General features: G+C 47.7%; 1 protein-coding gene across 1 annotated transcript in view; it reads right to left on the bottom strand.

Annotated features, from left to right (window-relative positions):
- LOC118370517 (collagen alpha-1(IV) chain-like) overlaps positions 1-16,595 on the bottom strand; it is a 73,264-nt gene that overhangs the window by 1,514 nt on the left and 55,155 nt on the right. Inside the window, exons 17-46 of the mRNA XM_052493301.1 lie at positions 16,504-16,548; positions 16,388-16,420; positions 16,112-16,172; positions 15,939-15,974; positions 15,694-15,840; positions 15,462-15,548; positions 15,087-15,170; positions 14,776-14,846; positions 13,093-13,284; positions 12,599-12,767; positions 12,405-12,497; positions 11,981-12,183; positions 11,454-11,886; positions 11,182-11,271; positions 10,923-11,075; positions 10,425-10,523; positions 10,107-10,196; positions 9,851-9,990; positions 9,478-9,604; positions 9,159-9,239; positions 8,900-8,998; positions 8,397-8,633; positions 6,821-6,954; positions 6,590-6,662; positions 5,317-5,388; positions 4,982-5,110; positions 4,716-4,814; positions 4,330-4,542; positions 2,581-2,758; positions 325-439 (exon numbers count right to left, since the gene is read on the bottom strand). Of these exons, the coding sequence (XP_052349261.1) occupies positions 325-439; positions 2,581-2,758; positions 4,330-4,542; positions 4,716-4,814; positions 4,982-5,110; positions 5,317-5,388; positions 6,590-6,662; positions 6,821-6,954; positions 8,397-8,633; positions 8,900-8,998; positions 9,159-9,239; positions 9,478-9,604; positions 9,851-9,990; positions 10,107-10,196; positions 10,425-10,523; positions 10,923-11,075; positions 11,182-11,271; positions 11,454-11,886; positions 11,981-12,183; positions 12,405-12,497; positions 12,599-12,767; positions 13,093-13,284; positions 14,776-14,846; positions 15,087-15,170; positions 15,462-15,548; positions 15,694-15,840; positions 15,939-15,974; positions 16,112-16,172; positions 16,388-16,420; positions 16,504-16,548 (3,783 nt within the window). The remainder of the gene's footprint in view (positions 1-324; positions 440-2,580; positions 2,759-4,329; positions 4,543-4,715; positions 4,815-4,981; positions 5,111-5,316; positions 5,389-6,589; positions 6,663-6,820; positions 6,955-8,396; positions 8,634-8,899; positions 8,999-9,158; positions 9,240-9,477; positions 9,605-9,850; positions 9,991-10,106; positions 10,197-10,424; positions 10,524-10,922; positions 11,076-11,181; positions 11,272-11,453; positions 11,887-11,980; positions 12,184-12,404; positions 12,498-12,598; positions 12,768-13,092; positions 13,285-14,775; positions 14,847-15,086; positions 15,171-15,461; positions 15,549-15,693; positions 15,841-15,938; positions 15,975-16,111; positions 16,173-16,387; positions 16,421-16,503; positions 16,549-16,595) is intronic.

The following is a 16,595-nucleotide window of genomic DNA, read 5'->3' as shown; positions in this document are numbered from 1 at the left end:
GAGTACTGCTACTGATAACGAAGGTAAGTGCTGATACAGAAGGTAAGTACTGATACAGAAGGTAAGTGCTGATACAGAAGGTAAGTACTGATACAAAAGGTAAGTGCTGATACAGAAGGTAAGTACTGATACAGAAGGTAAGTGCTGATACAGAAGGTAAGTACTGATACAGAAGGTAAGTGCTGATACAGAAGGTAAGTGCTGATACAGAAGGTAAGTACTGATACAGAAGGTAAGTGCTGATACAGAAGGTAAGTGCTGATACTGAAGGTAGGTGCTGATACAGCAAGCGTGGTGTTGTAATATTTGTTTAGTCTCTCTCACCATGACAAAGGAGTAGCCAATCCAGAGTGAGTCCCAGCCATTGGGGCATGATGGGATCATGATATTCTGACTGTGTACTGCTATCACCATGGCAGGAGCCTCACACACAGAACACCTGTTGGCATAGGTAGAGGTCAATACACATGCTATCCATGCACGCACACTTACATGGATGCACACAACGCAAACATATCCACACACATACAGTGCCTTGCGAAAGTATTCGGCCCCCTTGAACTTTGCGACCTTTTGCCACATTTCAGGCTTCAAACAAAGATATAAAACTGTATTTTTTTGTGAAGAATCAACAACAAGTGGGACACAATCATGAAGTGGAACGACATTTATTGGATATTTCAAACTTTTTTAACAAATCAAAAACTGAAAAATTGGGCCCCTTTATTTTCAGTGCAGCAAACACTCTCCAGAAGTTCAGTGAGGATCTCTGAATGATCCAATGTTGACCTAAATGACTAATGATGATAAATACAATCCACCTGTGTGTAATCAAGTCTCCGTATAAATGCACCTGCACTGTGATAGTCTCAGAGGTCCGTTAAAAGCGCAGAGAGCATCATGAAGAACAAGGAACACACCAGGCAGGTCCGAGATACTGTTGTGAAGAAGTTTAAAGCCGGATTTGGATACAAAAAGATTTCCCAAGCTTTAAACATCCCAAGGAGCACTGTGCAAGCGATAATATTGAAATGGAAGGAGTATCAGACCACTGCAAATCTACCAAGACCTGGCCGTCCCTCTAAACTTTCAGCTCATATAAGGAGAAGACTGATCAGAGATGCAGCCAAGAGGCTTATGATCACTCTGGATGAACTGCAGAGATCTACAGCTGAGGTGGGAGACTCTGTCCATAGGACAACAATCAGTCGTATATTGCACAAATATGGCCTTTATGGAAGAGTGGCAAGAAGAAAGCCATTTCTTAAAGATATCCATAAAAAGTGTTGTTTAAAGTTTGCCACAAGCCACCTGGGAGACACACCAAACATGTGGAAGAAGGTGCTCTGGTCAGATGAAACCAAAATTGAACTTTTTGGCAACAATGCAAAACGTTATGTTTGGCGTAAAAGCAACACAGCTCATCACCCTGAACACACCATCCCCACTGTCAAACATGGTGATGGCAGCATCATGGTTTGGGCCTGCTTTTCTTCAGCAGGGACAGGGAAGATGGTTAAAATTGATGGGAAGATGGATGGAGCCAAATACAGGACCATTCTGGAAGAAAACCTGATGGAGTCTGCAAAAGACCTGAGACTGGGACGGAGATTTGTCTTCCAACAAGACAATGATCCAAAATATAAAGCAAAATCTACAATGGAATGGTTCAAAAATAAATATATCCAGGTGTTAGAATGGCCAAGTCAAAGTCCAGACCTGAATCCAATCGAGAATCTGTGGAAAGAACTGAAAACTGCTGTTCACAAATGCTCACCATCCAACCTCACTGAGCTCAAGCTGTTTTGCAAGGAGGAATGGGAAAACATTTCAGTCTCTCGATGTGCAAAACTGATAGAGACATACCCCAAGCGACTTACAGCTGTAATCGCAGCAAAATAATTTTGCACGCCCAATTTTTCAGTTTTTGATTTGTTAAAAAAGTTTTAAATATCCAATAAATGTCGTTCCACTTCATGATTGTGTCCCACTTGTTGTTGATTCTTCACAAAAAAATACAATTTATATCTTTATGTTTGAAGCCTGAAATGTGGCAAAAGGTCGCAAAGTTCAAGGGGGCTGAATACTTTCGCAAGGCACTGTATCTCCTAGGTGAGAGCAGAAACATACACTGAGTGTACAAAACATAAGAAACACCTTCCTAATATTGATTTGCACCCCCTTTGTCCTCAGAACAGCCTCAAATCATCAGGGGCAAAGTTTTGAAAGCATTCTACAGGGATGCTGGCCCATGTTGACTCCAATGCTTCTCAGGATTGCATTAATCATGTTGTTTGGGTGGTGGACCATTGTTGATACACACGGGAATCTGTTGAGTGTGAAAATCCCAGCAGAGTTGCAGTTCTTCACATAAACTGGTGTGCCTGGCACCTACTACCATACCTCGTTCAAAGGTACTTACATCTTTTGTCTTGCTCTCATTCAACCTCTGAATGGAACACATACACAATCCATGTCTCAATTGTCTCAAGGCTTAAAAGTCCTTCTTTAACCCATCTACTCCCCTTCATCTACACTGATTGAAGTGGTCCCCCCCCACACACACACACACACAGCTACCTGCTGATGAAGGGCCTGATGCCCTGGCCGGTGATAGGGTCCATGTTCATTGGCATGGGCTCAGGGGAGGTAAGCCAATAGGAGTAGTCGTTACGGGAGGCAAAGTAACAGACGTTGTTGATGTTACAGAAGAGGAAGGGCATGGGACTGAACTTCCTCAGACAGCTACCAGCCGTACCTACACACAGACAGAGATACACACAAATAGTTATGTGTGATGCTGATCTGATCTCTCTTTTGACAAACATATCAAGACTGTTTCAAGGACAGCTTTTTTCCATCTACGTAACATTGCAAAAATCTGAAACTTTCTGTGCAAAAATGATGCAGAAAAATAATCCATGCTTTTGTCACTTCTAGGTTAGACTACTGCAATGCTCTACTTTCCGGCTGCCCGGATAATGCACTAAATAAACTTCAGTTAGTGCTAAACACGGCTGCTAGAATCCTGACTAGAACCAAAAAATGTGATCATATTACTCCAGTGCTAGCCTCTACACTGGCTTCCTGTTAAGGCAATGGCTGATTTCAAGGTTTTACTGCTAAAAAGCATTACATGGGCTTGCTCCTACCTATCTTTCCGATTTGGTCCTGCTGTTCATACCTACACGTACGCTACGGTCACAAGACGCAGGCCTCCTTACTGTCCCTAGAATTTCTAAGCAACCACCTGGAGGCAGGCTTTCTCCTATAGAGCTCCATTTTTATGGAATGGTCTGCCCATCCATATGAGAGACGCAGACTCGGTCTCGACCTTTAAGTCTTTACTGAAGACTCATCTCTTCAGTGGGTCATATGATTGAGTGTAGTCTGGCCCAGGAGTGTGAAGGTGAACGGAAAGACACTGGAGCAACGAACCGCCCTTGCTGTCTCTGTCTGGCCAGTTCCCCTCTTTCCACTGGGATTCTCTGCCTCAAACCTTATTACAGGGGCTGAGTCACTGGCTTACTGGTTTCTCTTCCATGCCGTCCCTAGGAGGGGTGCGTCACTTGAGTGGGTTGAGTCACTGACGTGATCTTCCTGTCCGGGTTGTTATGTATGCTCTCTCTTTTTCTCTCTCTTCTCTTTCTTTCTCTCTTTCCTTCTTTCTTTCTCTCTTTTTTCTTTATTTTTCTCTCTCTCGGAGGACCTGAGCCCTAGGACCATGCCTCAGGACTATCTGGCATGATGACTCCTTGCTGTCCCCGGTCCACCTGTTCGTGCTGCTGCTCCAGTTTCAACTGTTCTGCCTGCGGCTACAGAACACTGACCAGTTCACCAGACGTGCTACCTGTCCCAGACCTGCTGTTTTCAACTCTCTAGTGACAGCAGGAGCGGTAGAGATACCCTGAATGATTGGCTATGAAAAGCCAACTGACATTTACTCCTGAGGTGCTGACTTGTTGCACCCTCTACAACCACTGTGATTATTATTTTTTGACCCTGCTGGTCATTTATGAACATTTGAACATCTTGGCCATGTTCTGTTATAATCTCTACCCGGCACAGCCGGAAGAGGACTGGCCACCCCTCATAGCCTGGTTCCTCTCTCGGTTTCTTTCTAGGTTCTGGCCTTTCTAGGGAGCTTTTCCTAGCCACTGTGCTTCTACACCTGTATTGCTTGCTGTTTGGGGTTTTAGGCTGGGTTTCTGTACAGCACTTTGTGACATCAGTTGATGTAAAAAGGGCTTCATAAACACATTTGATTGATTGATTGAAACACAAGATAGATACAACATCTATCTCTCTGCCTAGCTCTCTCTCTCTTACCCAGGTCCTGTCCGTGGGAACGCTCATTGCCCTGGATGTAGAGTAGGGAGTATCCATCATAGATCAGCGATGTTCCCTCTGGACACTGTGGAACCTCCACCGATTGGCTGTGCCTGGTTACCAGAAAACCATGCTCCATGGAGGAGGGGCCGGGAGGACCTACCTGACCCGGAACACCATCAGGTCCAGGGGGTCCGGGATACCCTCTCGGTCCTATAGGGTCAAAGGTCAAAGATGAAGGTCAGGGTCAAATGGAACATTAGTTCCCAGTCTGAGAATCAAACATCTGGGTAACACTAGTACATCATATAGTATTTTATCCTACATACAGTGTAGTATCCTTTTCAGTGTGGCTATAAACTGGACAAAGGGGATGTGACTCTCACCTGAGGGACCAAGCAGGCCTGGTTCTCCCTTGGCTCCGGGGAGACCGTTAATGCCAGGGTTTCCCTCATCACCTTTAATACCCTGAATACCTGTCATACCTGGGAGACAGAGAGCGAGAGAGGAGAGAGAAAGTGAAAAAAGGAGAGGGATGGATGGACGGATGGATGGAAGAGGGGGTGTAAGATCATATATTATGGGGTGATCAGAGCTGATGTTTGGTCATAATATATCGGCTCATTGTAGACAGGATGGTTTGAACTCTCACCTTGCTGTCCTTTCAGCCCAGGGAAACCTGAGGGCCCCACAGGCCCCTGAGGGCCCTGACTACCCGGGAAGCCGCTTTCTCCCTTGATGAAGGTGTGGAGGCCAGGAGGACCAGGGGGGCCATCATTACCTGAAACAAGGAAAGGCGATTCAGATAATTACCCAATCTTATTATTATTCATATGTGGGGAAAAGTGTCTGTCTGCTGCATGGCATATATTCAGAATATAAATGTCAGCACTCAATGGCCACTATACAGTAGGTGTTTGATGCTATGAAGCTCACAGTGATTTGGTTTACTGGCTGTTTGGTTTAATGTTGTGTCTCTCCACTCACCTTTAGTTCCTGGGAATCCTCTGTCTCCCAGCTCTCCTTTCAATCCAAACACACCCAATTCACCCTTTGTCCCTGAAGAAGAGAGGAACTTAATAGTTATTTTTTTAAATAAAGAAAAACCCTTGAATGAGTTGGTGTGTCCAAACTATTGACTGGTAACTTTACATTTAAAAAAATTATATATATAATGTTTAAATGCTCATAAACGTGCAGGAAATGTGTACATTTTTCTGTTTCAAAAATATATTGTTAAAAACAAGCTGTTCAGCAGCAGCTCCGGGGGTGCATAGGCCGTGTGAATATCGCTTGGATTGTTTTGCCAGCAATGGGGAACTGCCCCAATGAAATCACAGGATTTCATAACATAAATTATAACAGCACAAAGTAAATGGACTGTCCTGGGGGTACTTAAATGTGCACTCAGTCAGAACTTCTGGGTTTGCTCTAGTCTCCCTCACAATGAGCCTCACAACTTATTTCAGTACGCGAGACTAGAACTGCTCTATCAGGTACAGTGGGGGCTAAAGCAAAAAGCTCATTGTAATTAACTTGGATATAAATAATCATAACAGTCATGGGAGCCTGGGACCTGATAAACTGAACATCTACATACACTTTAGCCAAATACATTTAAACTCAGCTTTTCACAATTCCTGACATTTAATCCTAGTAAAAATTCCCTGTCTTTAGTCAGTTAGGATCACCACTTTATTTTAAGAATGTGAAATGTCAGAATAATAGTAGGGAGAATTATTTATTTCAGCTATTATTTCTTTCATCACATTCCCAGTGGGTCAGAACTTAACACACACTCCATTTGTATTTGGTAGCATTGACTTTAAATTGTTTAACTTTGGTCAAATGTTTCGGGTAAACTTCCACAACAAGTTGGGGTGAATTTTGGCCCATTCCTCCTGACAGAGCTGGTGTAACTGAGTCAGGTTTGTAGGCCTCCTTGCTTGCACACGCTTATTCAGTTCTGCCCACAAATGTTCTTTTTTCTATAGGATTGAGGTCAGGGCTTTTTTTCTCTAAAAAGTACGATCTTTGTCCCCTTATGCAGTTGCAAACCTAAATGATCTACACCACTCACCTGGGAAACCTTGTCTAAATGATCTACACCACTCACCTGGGAACCCTTGTCTAAATGATCTACACCACTCACCTGGGAAACCTTGTCTAAATGATCTACACCACTCAGCTGGGAAACCTTGTCTAAATGATCTACACCACTCACCTGGGAAACCTTGTCTAAATTAGATGTACCACTCACCTGGGAAACCAGGCACACCCTGCAGTCCCATCTCTCCCTTCAGTCCATCAACACCTGGAAGGCCAGATTGCCCCTGTAACACACACAAACACATATATATACACACACACACACACATATATATACACACACACGTCAGATGGTGGACACTAGTCATGTGTCATGATAAACCAACTAGACTGTCATGACATCACAAATGGATCAGTCAGTGAGAAACAGGAAGTGACCTACAGGAAGTCCAGAGTATCCTCGTTCTCCCTTTAAGCCCTGCTCGCCCTGTCCTCCTTGTCCACCCTGATCTCCCTTGTCTCCCTTCCCCCCCGTGCTGCCAGGAACACCAGCAGGACCTGGAACACCACTGGTACCTGTAGAGAGGAGGAGAAGAAGAAGAGGGTGGAGGGAGGGAGAGAGGGATGGAGGGGATAAGAAGAGGAGGGTGCAGGAAGAGAGGAATGGAGGGGATGAGTTGAGGATGGAGGGAGAGAGGGATGGATGGAGGGGATGAGAAGAGGAAGATGGAGGGAGAGAGGAATGGAGGGGTGAGAAGAGGATGATGGAAGGGGAGAGGAATGGAGGGGGTGAGAAGAGGAGGATGGAGGGAGAGAGGGGTAGAGGGGGATGAGAAGAGGATGGAGGGAGAGAGAGAGGGGTAGAGGGGGATGAGAATGGAGAGAGAGAGGTGTAGAGGGGGATGAGAAGAGGAGAATGGAGAGTGAGAGGTGTAGAGGGGGATGAGAAGAGGAGGATGGAGAGAGAGAGGGGTGGAGTGGGATGTGAAGAGGAGGATGGAGAGAGAGAGGTGTAGAGGGGGATGAGAAGAGGAGAATGGAGAGAGAGAGGTGTAGAGGGGGATGAGAAGAGGAGGATGGAGAGAGAGAGGGGTGGAGTGGGATGAGAAGAGGAGGATGGAGAGAGAGGGGTAGAGGGGTAGAGGGGGATGAGAATAGGAGGATGGAGGGATGGAGAAAGGGGTAGAGGGGGATGAGAAGAGGAGGATGGAGGGAGGGAGAAAGGGGTAGAGGGGGATGAGAAGAGGAGAATGGAGAGAGAGAGGGGTAGAGGGGGATGAGAAGAGGAGAATGAGAGAGAGAGGGGAATGGAGGAGAGAGTAGAGGGGGGATGAGAAGAGGAGGATGGAGAGAGAGATGGGTGGAGTGGGATGAGAAGAGGAGGATGGAGAGAGAGGGGTAGAGGGGTAGAGGGGGATGACAAGAGGAGGATGGAGGGAGAGAGGGGTAGAGGGGGATGAGAAGAGGGGATGGAGAGAGAGAGGGGTAGAGGGGGATGAGAAGAGGAGGATGGAGAGAGATAGGGGTAGAGGGGGATGAGAAGAGGAGGATGGAGAGAGAGAGGGGTAGAGGGTGATGAGAAGAGAAGAGGAGAATGGAGAGAGAGAGGGGTAGAGGGGGATGAGAAGAGGAGAATTGGGAGAGAGAGAGGGGTAGAGGGGGTTGAGAAGAGGAGGATGGAGAGAGAGAGGGGTGGAGGGGGATGAGAAGAGGAGGATGGAGAGAGAGGGGTAGAGGTGTAGAGGGGGATGAGAAGAGGAGGATGGAGGGAGAGAGGGGTAGAGGGGGATGAGAAGAGGAGGATGGAGAGAGAGAGAGGGGTAGAGGGGGGTGAGAAGAGGAGGATGGAGAGAGAGAGGGGTACAGGGGGATGAGAAGAGGGGGATGGAGAGAGAGAGGGGTAGAGGGGGATGAGAAGAGGAGGATGGAGAGAGAGAGGAGTAGAGGGGGATGAGAAGAGGAGGATGATATGTATCAAAATGTACAATCAAGCAGGTCAGGTGTGCAGTATACAGTACCTGGTTCTCCAGGCTTTCCTGGCACTCCTTGGTCTCCTTTGGGCCCCTCCATAGCGGGTCCTGGGTGGCCCTGTTCTCCTGGCTGGCCCAGGGAGCCCTGGAAGCCTGCCGTACCCTTCTCTCCCCTGGTCCCTGGGATACCCGGGATACCTGGGGAACCTGGGAAACCTGGACTACCCTTATCACCTTTAAACCCAGACGACCCCGGCGTTCCTGGGAAGCCTCTGCCAGGAAAACCTATAGGAGGGACACAGAGACAAACACTCCAGGCCATTGATCAAACTCCAGGCCATTGACATAAAAAGGTCACCTGCTGAACTCTTAAAGTCTGCCTCTGCTGTTTGTTAGCTGTTTAGATACACAGTGCATGAGTTGATTTGGAGACATAGTCAAGAGTTGGGCGAATAGAAATATAACACAGATCATAAAGCTCGTGCTTTACATGTGGTTTCACAGGCTGAACATTCCTGACTATATCCTAAAGGTCAGGAGAGGTCACTCACCTTGGTCTCCTCTGTCTCCTGATGATCCAGGAATGCCGTCCACTCCTGACTGTCCTTTCTCTCCAGTCGGACCTGGGGGACCCTGCAGACCAGGCTCACCTGGGAAACAATAGGTTACCTGAGTGTGTGTCTCGACCCGCTGTGGTGCAGTAGCTACAGCATGGTAAATTAGTCCAAGCTTCATGACTAGCTGTCATACTGAACTAACAGGAACCAATGGCACCTGGGGCATTGTTACTGTGCTCCATGTGTTCCTTACCTGGTCGACCTGTTTGACCTGGCTCTCCTGTTGACCCGGGCAGCCCACCGACACCCTTCTCTCCTGGCCGACCCGGCTGACCTGCACAACACAGCACGCACCTTCGGTTAGACTAGAGGTTGTCAAGCAAAAAGTAATGTTCTGGGTTTGTGAGATGATCGCGAATACCTGGTCGATATAGAAATAATACGCTCAAGTGTTATTCCCTTGGCCAACATATATTCTGATCGTGTCTTGTCTTTTTTAAACTCCAAATTGAATCAGTCAATCAGTCAGGTCAAAGGAGGGGCAGTTGTCATTATGGAGACCGGAACCTCACCTGGGTGACCAATGTAACCAGTGTCTCCCTTGGTTCCTGGTGTTCCTGGCATCCCGGGGACTCCCATTCCTCCCTTCTGACCCTTCTCTCCTGCATTACCAGGGAAACCAGTCAGACCCAACTGACCCTGAGAGAGAGAAAAAAAGAGAGGGATGGAGGGAGAGAGAGAAAGAGAGTGGGAAAATGTGAGGAAAATGGTAGATACAGTGTATTGATTGAAAAAGAGAGACAGTTAGTGGCACAATTGCAATGAAAAAAAGGATACACCGAAGCTAGCTAGCACCATCCATGAAGACACAGACAACACACCTTGGTTGTGTGAGACCTTCATGGAGCCAGCTCTCAGAGAGACTAAAAGGGGTTTATGAATCACCTTCTCTCCAGGGGGTCCTGGCACTCCGACACCTGGCAAACCGACTGTTCCCTTGTCTCCTTTCTCCCCCTCTGTACCCAGGAGCCCTGGGTGACCCGTTGTGCCCACAATGCCTTTAGCACCCTTCGGACCCACAGAACCTATAGAACCATACATGACAATCCGGTTAGAACCAGTCTAACCATCCACACCACAGCGGATGTTCGATATAAAGAATGATTCCTCTCAGTGAGTGGATTGTGTGTTGTTTTCTTACCTGGGTATCCCATTTCTCCAATGCTTCCTTTGTTTCCAGGATACCCAGTACTGCCGGGCTCACCAGGAACACCTGTGTCTCCTTTCTCACCTGAGAAACAAGAATCATAACGTTTCAAAGAGGGTGTCATTTAATCATCACATTGACTGTGTCCCGAATACTATCCACTAGCATATCATACATTGTGCAAGACCAGTACATCCTTTCATACCAGGTAGTATACAGGTTTGTAACCATTGAGATCCTATTAAATCCTGCCTATGTGTGGGCATTTACAATAAACAGAGGGGTATGGCGAAGCCTACATAGGTGACTAACCTGGTTGACCAGGTGTACCGGGCTCTCCATCCTTTCCTGGCATACCAGGTACTCCGGCCTGTCCTGGATAACCCTTCACTCCGGTGTGTCCAGGGTCACCTAATGGGAAAAAGTGGGATTTAGCGTACCTAAACAATTCCCAGTTCCGGTTTAAAACAGACCACCTGACAGACATATAGTGCAGTATAATGTAGGATACTGTGCAGTAGGATGTAGGATATAGTGCAGTAGGCTGTAGGATATAGTGCAGTAGGATGTAGGATATAGTGCAGTAGGATGTAGGATACAGTGCAGTAGGATGTAGGATACAGTGCAGTACGATGTAGGATACAGTGCAGTAGGCTGTATGATATAGTGCAGCAGGATATAGGACACAGTGCAGTATGATGTAGGATATAGTGCAGTAGGATATAGGATACAGTGCAGTATGATGTAGGATACAGTGCAGTAGGCTGTAGGATACAGTGCTGTTGTATGGGGCATGTTCATTTTGTATACCTGGGTCTCCGCTGTCTCCTTTCTGTCCCTTCATGGGCCCCATGTTCAGCTCACTCATGTTGCCAGGAGGACCCTGCAGACCCTGCTCTCCCCTCTCTCCTTTGGGTCCAGGCTCACCAAACTCCCCCCTAGGCCCAGAGACACCCGGGTTGCCTGAGAGAGAGAAGAGATGAGGGGTTTGAGATGCTATAGTATAGTGGTGCAAAACACACTGATGGGTAGTCTGGTAGTACAGAGGCAGCAGTTCTACTCTACCCACCTCTCTGTCCAGGAGTTCCAGGGTTCCCAGCAGATCCCTGATATCCTGGTGTTCCAGGCGTTCCCATGACTCCCATCTCTCCTTTGAGGCCTGGGGAACACACACACATCAACAAATAAATAGAATAGGAAAATATTGATGATTATACATTACAAAGGTTGTCACCAAATTCTCCTTAAATTCAACGAAAATTAACCCAGACCAGTCCAGACCTGTGTTAATTTCTTTCCAGTTACATCAGACCTCCTACACTGTTCTGAGATCTGTCTCACCTGGGTCTCCGGGGAATCCGTCTCTGCCAGCCGGGCCAGGTCTTCCTGGCAACCCTTTTGATCCAGACAGTCCAGGGAATCCTGAGTCTCCCTTCTCTCCCTGGGGGCCGGGCATGTCCAGACCAGGAGAGCCAGGGAAGCCCTTATCTCCTTTCACACCTTCATGACCGAAGGGGCCTGGCTCTCCAGGGGGTCCTATTGGTCCAGGGGCCCCAGGTTCTCCTGCTCCAGGGGGTCCAGGGGGTCCAGTGCCACCATGCTGACCAGGGGGGCCAGGGTCACCTTGAATTCCCTGAGCTCCAGGTGGTCCTGTGTTTCCCTCTTGTCCAGGAATACCAGTTGGACCAACATTGCCTTTATCTCCATGAAAACCTGTCTCTCCGGGAGGGCCCTGAGAACCTTTAGGACCAGGTAGACCCCGACCTGGCTCACCCTAGAGAGGGCAGAAGAAGATTGGTTGATTGTTTGATTGATGGAGTTTGAAACAATAGAAAGTGAAGCAAAGACACAGACACAGGAACACACACCTTTGGACCAGGTGTGCCTGGTTTTCCAGAGAAACCATCCTGTCCAGATCTCCCAGGCTCTCCTGGCATTCCAGGGGCTCCTGGAGCTCCAGAGTACCCTTTAGGCCCGGTTAGTCCTGGGAATCCAATGCCGGGGACACCTGAGTCACCTTTCTGTCCGGGGAATCCTGGCATTCCAGGGTCTCCCTGAAGTCCTCTGTCACCTGGGGTCAGGACGGAGAAGATGTTCATGATGCACTATGCAGGACCATAGCCAGATCAATACCGATAAGATGACCCTCACCTTGTAGTCCAGGTATGTCAGATCAATACCGATAAGATGACCCTCACCTTGTAGTCCAGGTATATCAGATCAATACCAATAAGATGACCCTCACCTTGTAGTCCAGGTATGTCAGATCAATACCAATAAGATGACCCTCACCTTGTAGTCCAGGAATGCCAGATTGTCCTCGAGGTCCGGGGGAGCCCTGGGGTCCAGGTGAGCTCACATCTTTACCTGGTTCACCTTTCACTCCTGAGAGGCAGAGAGAGCATGTGCACATCATCATTTAGGCTCCTTTTACCTAACAAGTGTGTGTTCTTTAGAGTGTGTTTGTCGCTGTAGCCTGTACCCACCTGGTTGTCCAGGGATTCCAAGTCGGCCTTGTTGACCAGATGTACCCTTCTCTCCAGGCTCCCCCGGCCGGCCAAACCCTGGTACCCCAGGAGGACCCCTCTCTCCTGGGGGACCAGAGAAACCAGGGTCCCCATCGAGACCACGGTCCCCCTTGATGCCCTCTCTGGCCTGCAAGAAGAGATCAGAGATAGAGATGGATGACTGACTGACTGTAGTACTGTCTGAACACATGTTTTAGTAGGAGCCTTCTAGTGCTCGCTAACATGCACACACACACACACACACACCCACACACACACACACACACACACACACACACACACACACACACACACACACACACACACACACACACACACACACACACACACACACATACACACACACACACACACAAATACACACACACACACACACACACACACACACACACACACACACACACACACACACACACACACACACACACACACACACACAAACACACACATACAGGTTCTCCTTTGGATCCAGGCAGGCCTGCTAGTCCTTCTTTCCCTGGCAGTCCATCTACACCAGGTAGACCTCGTGTTCCAACGAAACCAGGCAGACCTTTGTCCCCCTTCAGCCCTGGAGCCAGGTAGATGTCGCCAGGTTCACCATGGGCTCCTGGAGCACCTACCAACCCACGAGTACCTGAATTACCCTGAGGAGAGGAGAAGAAATAGCAGGGTCAATCAACATCAATCATCTCTTTTATTGGAAGAAAACTACTGAACAAACATACAGTACATAGTCATGACATGTGGACATGTGTCTTTATGGAGCTACAGTGATGCAGCATGTCCACCATAGTGGTCTTTATGGAGCTACAGTGATGCAGCATGTCCACCATAGTGGTCTTTATGGAGCTACAGTGATGCAGCATGTCCACCATAGTGGTCTTTATGGAGCTACAGTGATGCAGCATGTCCACCATAGTGGTCTTTATGGAGCTACAGTGATGCAGCATGTCCACCATAGTGGTCTTTACGGAGCTACAGTGATGCAGCATGTCCACCATAGTGGTCTTTACGGAGCTACAGTGATGCAGCATGTCCACCATAGTGGTCTTTATGGAGCTACAGTGATGCAGCATGTCCACCATAGTGGTCTTTATGGAGCTACAGTGATGTAGCATGTCCACCATAGTGGTCTTTACGGAGCTACAGTGATGCAGCATGTCCACCATAGTGGTCTTTATGGAGCTACAGTGATGCAGCATGTCCACCATAGTGGTCTTTACGGAGCTACAGTGATGCAGCATGTCCACCATAGTGGTCTTTATGGAGCTACAGTGATGCAGCATGTCCACCATAGTGGTCTTTACGGAGCTACAGTGATGCAGCATGTCCACCATAGTGGTCTTTATGGAGCTACAGTGATGCAGCATGTCCACCATAGTGGTCTTTATGGAGCTACAGTGATGCAGCATGTCCACCATAGTGGTCTTTATGGAGCTACAGTGATGTAGCATGTCCACCATAGTGGTCTTTACGGAGCTACAGTGATGCAGCATGTCCACCATAGTGGTCTTTATGGAGCTACAGTGATGCAGCATGTCCACCATAGTGGTCTTTATGGAGCTACAGTGATGCAGCATGTCCACCATAGTGGTCTTTATGGAGCTACAGTGATGTAGCATGTCCACCATTGTGGTCTTTACGGAGCTACAGTGATGCAGCATGTCCACCATAGTGGTCTTTACGGAGCTACAGTGATGCAGCATGTCCACCATAGTGGTCTTTACGGAGCTACAGTGATGCAGCATGTCCACCATAGTGGTCTTTATGGAGCTACAGTGATGCAGCATGTCCACCATAGTGGTCTTTATGGAGCTACAGTGATGCAGCATGTCCACCATAGTGGTCTTTATGGAGCTACAGTGATGCAGCATGTCCACCATAGTGGTCTTTATGGAGCTACAGTGATGCAGCATGTCCACCATAGTGGTCTTTATGGAGCTACAGTGATGCAGCATGTCCACCATAGTGGTCTTTATGGAGCTACAGTGATGCAGCATGTCCACCATAGTGGTCTTTATGGAGCTACAGTGATGCAGCATGTCCACCATAGTGGTCTTTATGGAGCTACAGTGATGCAGCATGTCTTCTTCAGGTTCTATTAGAAGAATGATGATGTGATGAAGATAACTCACAGGGCTTCCATCAAGCCCAGCAGGTCCAGGCACCCCCTTGTCTCCTTTACTGCCTGCCACTCCAGGATAACCTACAGGGGACGAACAACACTTGTCAGTCCAACGCAAAAACACCATCTCATAGGAAATAGTGTGGAGGTGGATGAATATAGGCCCTAGGGTCAGGATCCTAACCTGAGATACATGCTGAAGATGTGGAACATCATTTTAGTGCCAATCATTAATTTAAATCAGTGACACAAAGATTTCAGTTGCATGTGTTCATCTCCAGCTATGATTCAGTAGTGTGGGAGTATCTCTTGTCAGCTCACCTTGCAGTCCTTTGGGCCCCTGGGGGCCAGGGGCTCCCGGTGGGCCAAAGGCTTCGCACTGCACACACGTGTCTCCCTGATCACCTGGAGGTAAATCACAATACAAGTTATATCAAACAAACAGGTAGGTGGGATACGATGGATGCCTTGAAGTGAATCTGAGCTGTACTATATGGAATGGTAATATCTTGTAATAAGTGATAATGTTACGTAATGTATGTAATCAGTATGTGAGCACTACCGAGTTTCGTGGTGATAAAAGCGAGAGGGAAAGAGAAAGTAGGAGAGAGCGCATATAATATACATTGTGATTGGACAGAACATCAGAGACTAATAAGAGTGATTGTCCCACCACCCCCTCCCTCCCAGCCGTACCTTTCTGTCCTAACTCCCCCTGTAGTCCAGGTGGGCCGGGGGGCCCAGGTGGGCCCTTTTCAAGGGCCGGATCACATGGCTCATCCCCTATACACATAGTGCAACACACACACAGGTGAGAGACTGCCTAGACAACACTGAGTGACCTAAAAGACCTAAACGTATAATCAGCGAAATGACTCCACAATGACAAATGTCAAAGGTTACACTATGAATGTGTAACCACACCTACCAGGGGGTCCGGGAGGACCAGGGTGTCCAACAAGCCCATCTTGTCCAGGCTTTCCTCTGAGAGACTCCCCTTCTGCCCCTCTGTCTCCCTTCTGACCGACCTCTCCTGGCCGGCCCTTCTCTCCGGGGGGTCCCTCAATGTGCCTGCCTAAAATATACCAGTGAGGTATGGGGATGTCAACTAAAGAAATACATGACAGAGAGGACATAAAATATGACCGAGTCAAAGTGTGTGTTTCTTCTTACCTGGTAGGCCCAGAGCTCCTTGAATACCAGGGAAACCTGTCAGATAAAGGAGCATGTTCAGAGTTGGTCTAGGAGGCCTACATAGACACTTAGAAGGACTTCTTATTTGGATAATAGTCAAATGATGAACTAAACAGCTGTAGTTTATAAAGGGGTCGGGGGGTGTACTGTACCTCTTTCTCCTTGTAAGCCTGGGAGGCCAGGGGGTCCAGGAGAGCCAGGAGCACCATCACCCTAAAATCAAAAAAAGTTCATCAAAGTTCATCCCCCTGCATAGAAAACAAATAAATGACTATACTTTTCAATAGTAGTGCTGAGCACGGTACTCTCATTATAAAGAGTGTATGGCGGCATCTGGTGGACCAAAAACAAATTGCATCTGAAAGTGCAATAAATTAGGTGCTCAGAGCAATAAGCAAGACTACAGAGAGAGAGTATACAGTACTTACATTTGCTGGAGGGCCTCTCTCTCCCTTGTCACCCTAAAACACAGAGAGATGTCCATTTCATTAGCCTCAGCATTGCTATAAAAAAGCAGATGACAGGTACATGTTTATGCAGTTACCGGTGTTCCATGGTATCCAGGGCCACCAGGAAAGCCTCTCTCTCCCTGTATGACAACAGACACATCACAATGATCAGGACAAAGACATCGAA

Source organism: Oncorhynchus keta, chromosome 34, assembly GCF_023373465.1.
Source record: "Oncorhynchus keta strain PuntledgeMale-10-30-2019 chromosome 34, Oket_V2, whole genome shotgun sequence".
Classification (NCBI taxonomy): Eukaryota; Metazoa; Chordata; class Actinopteri; order Salmoniformes; family Salmonidae; genus Oncorhynchus; species Oncorhynchus keta.
The sequence above is the reverse complement of the archived record's forward strand: the minus strand, read 5'-3'. Positions and strand labels throughout refer to the sequence as shown.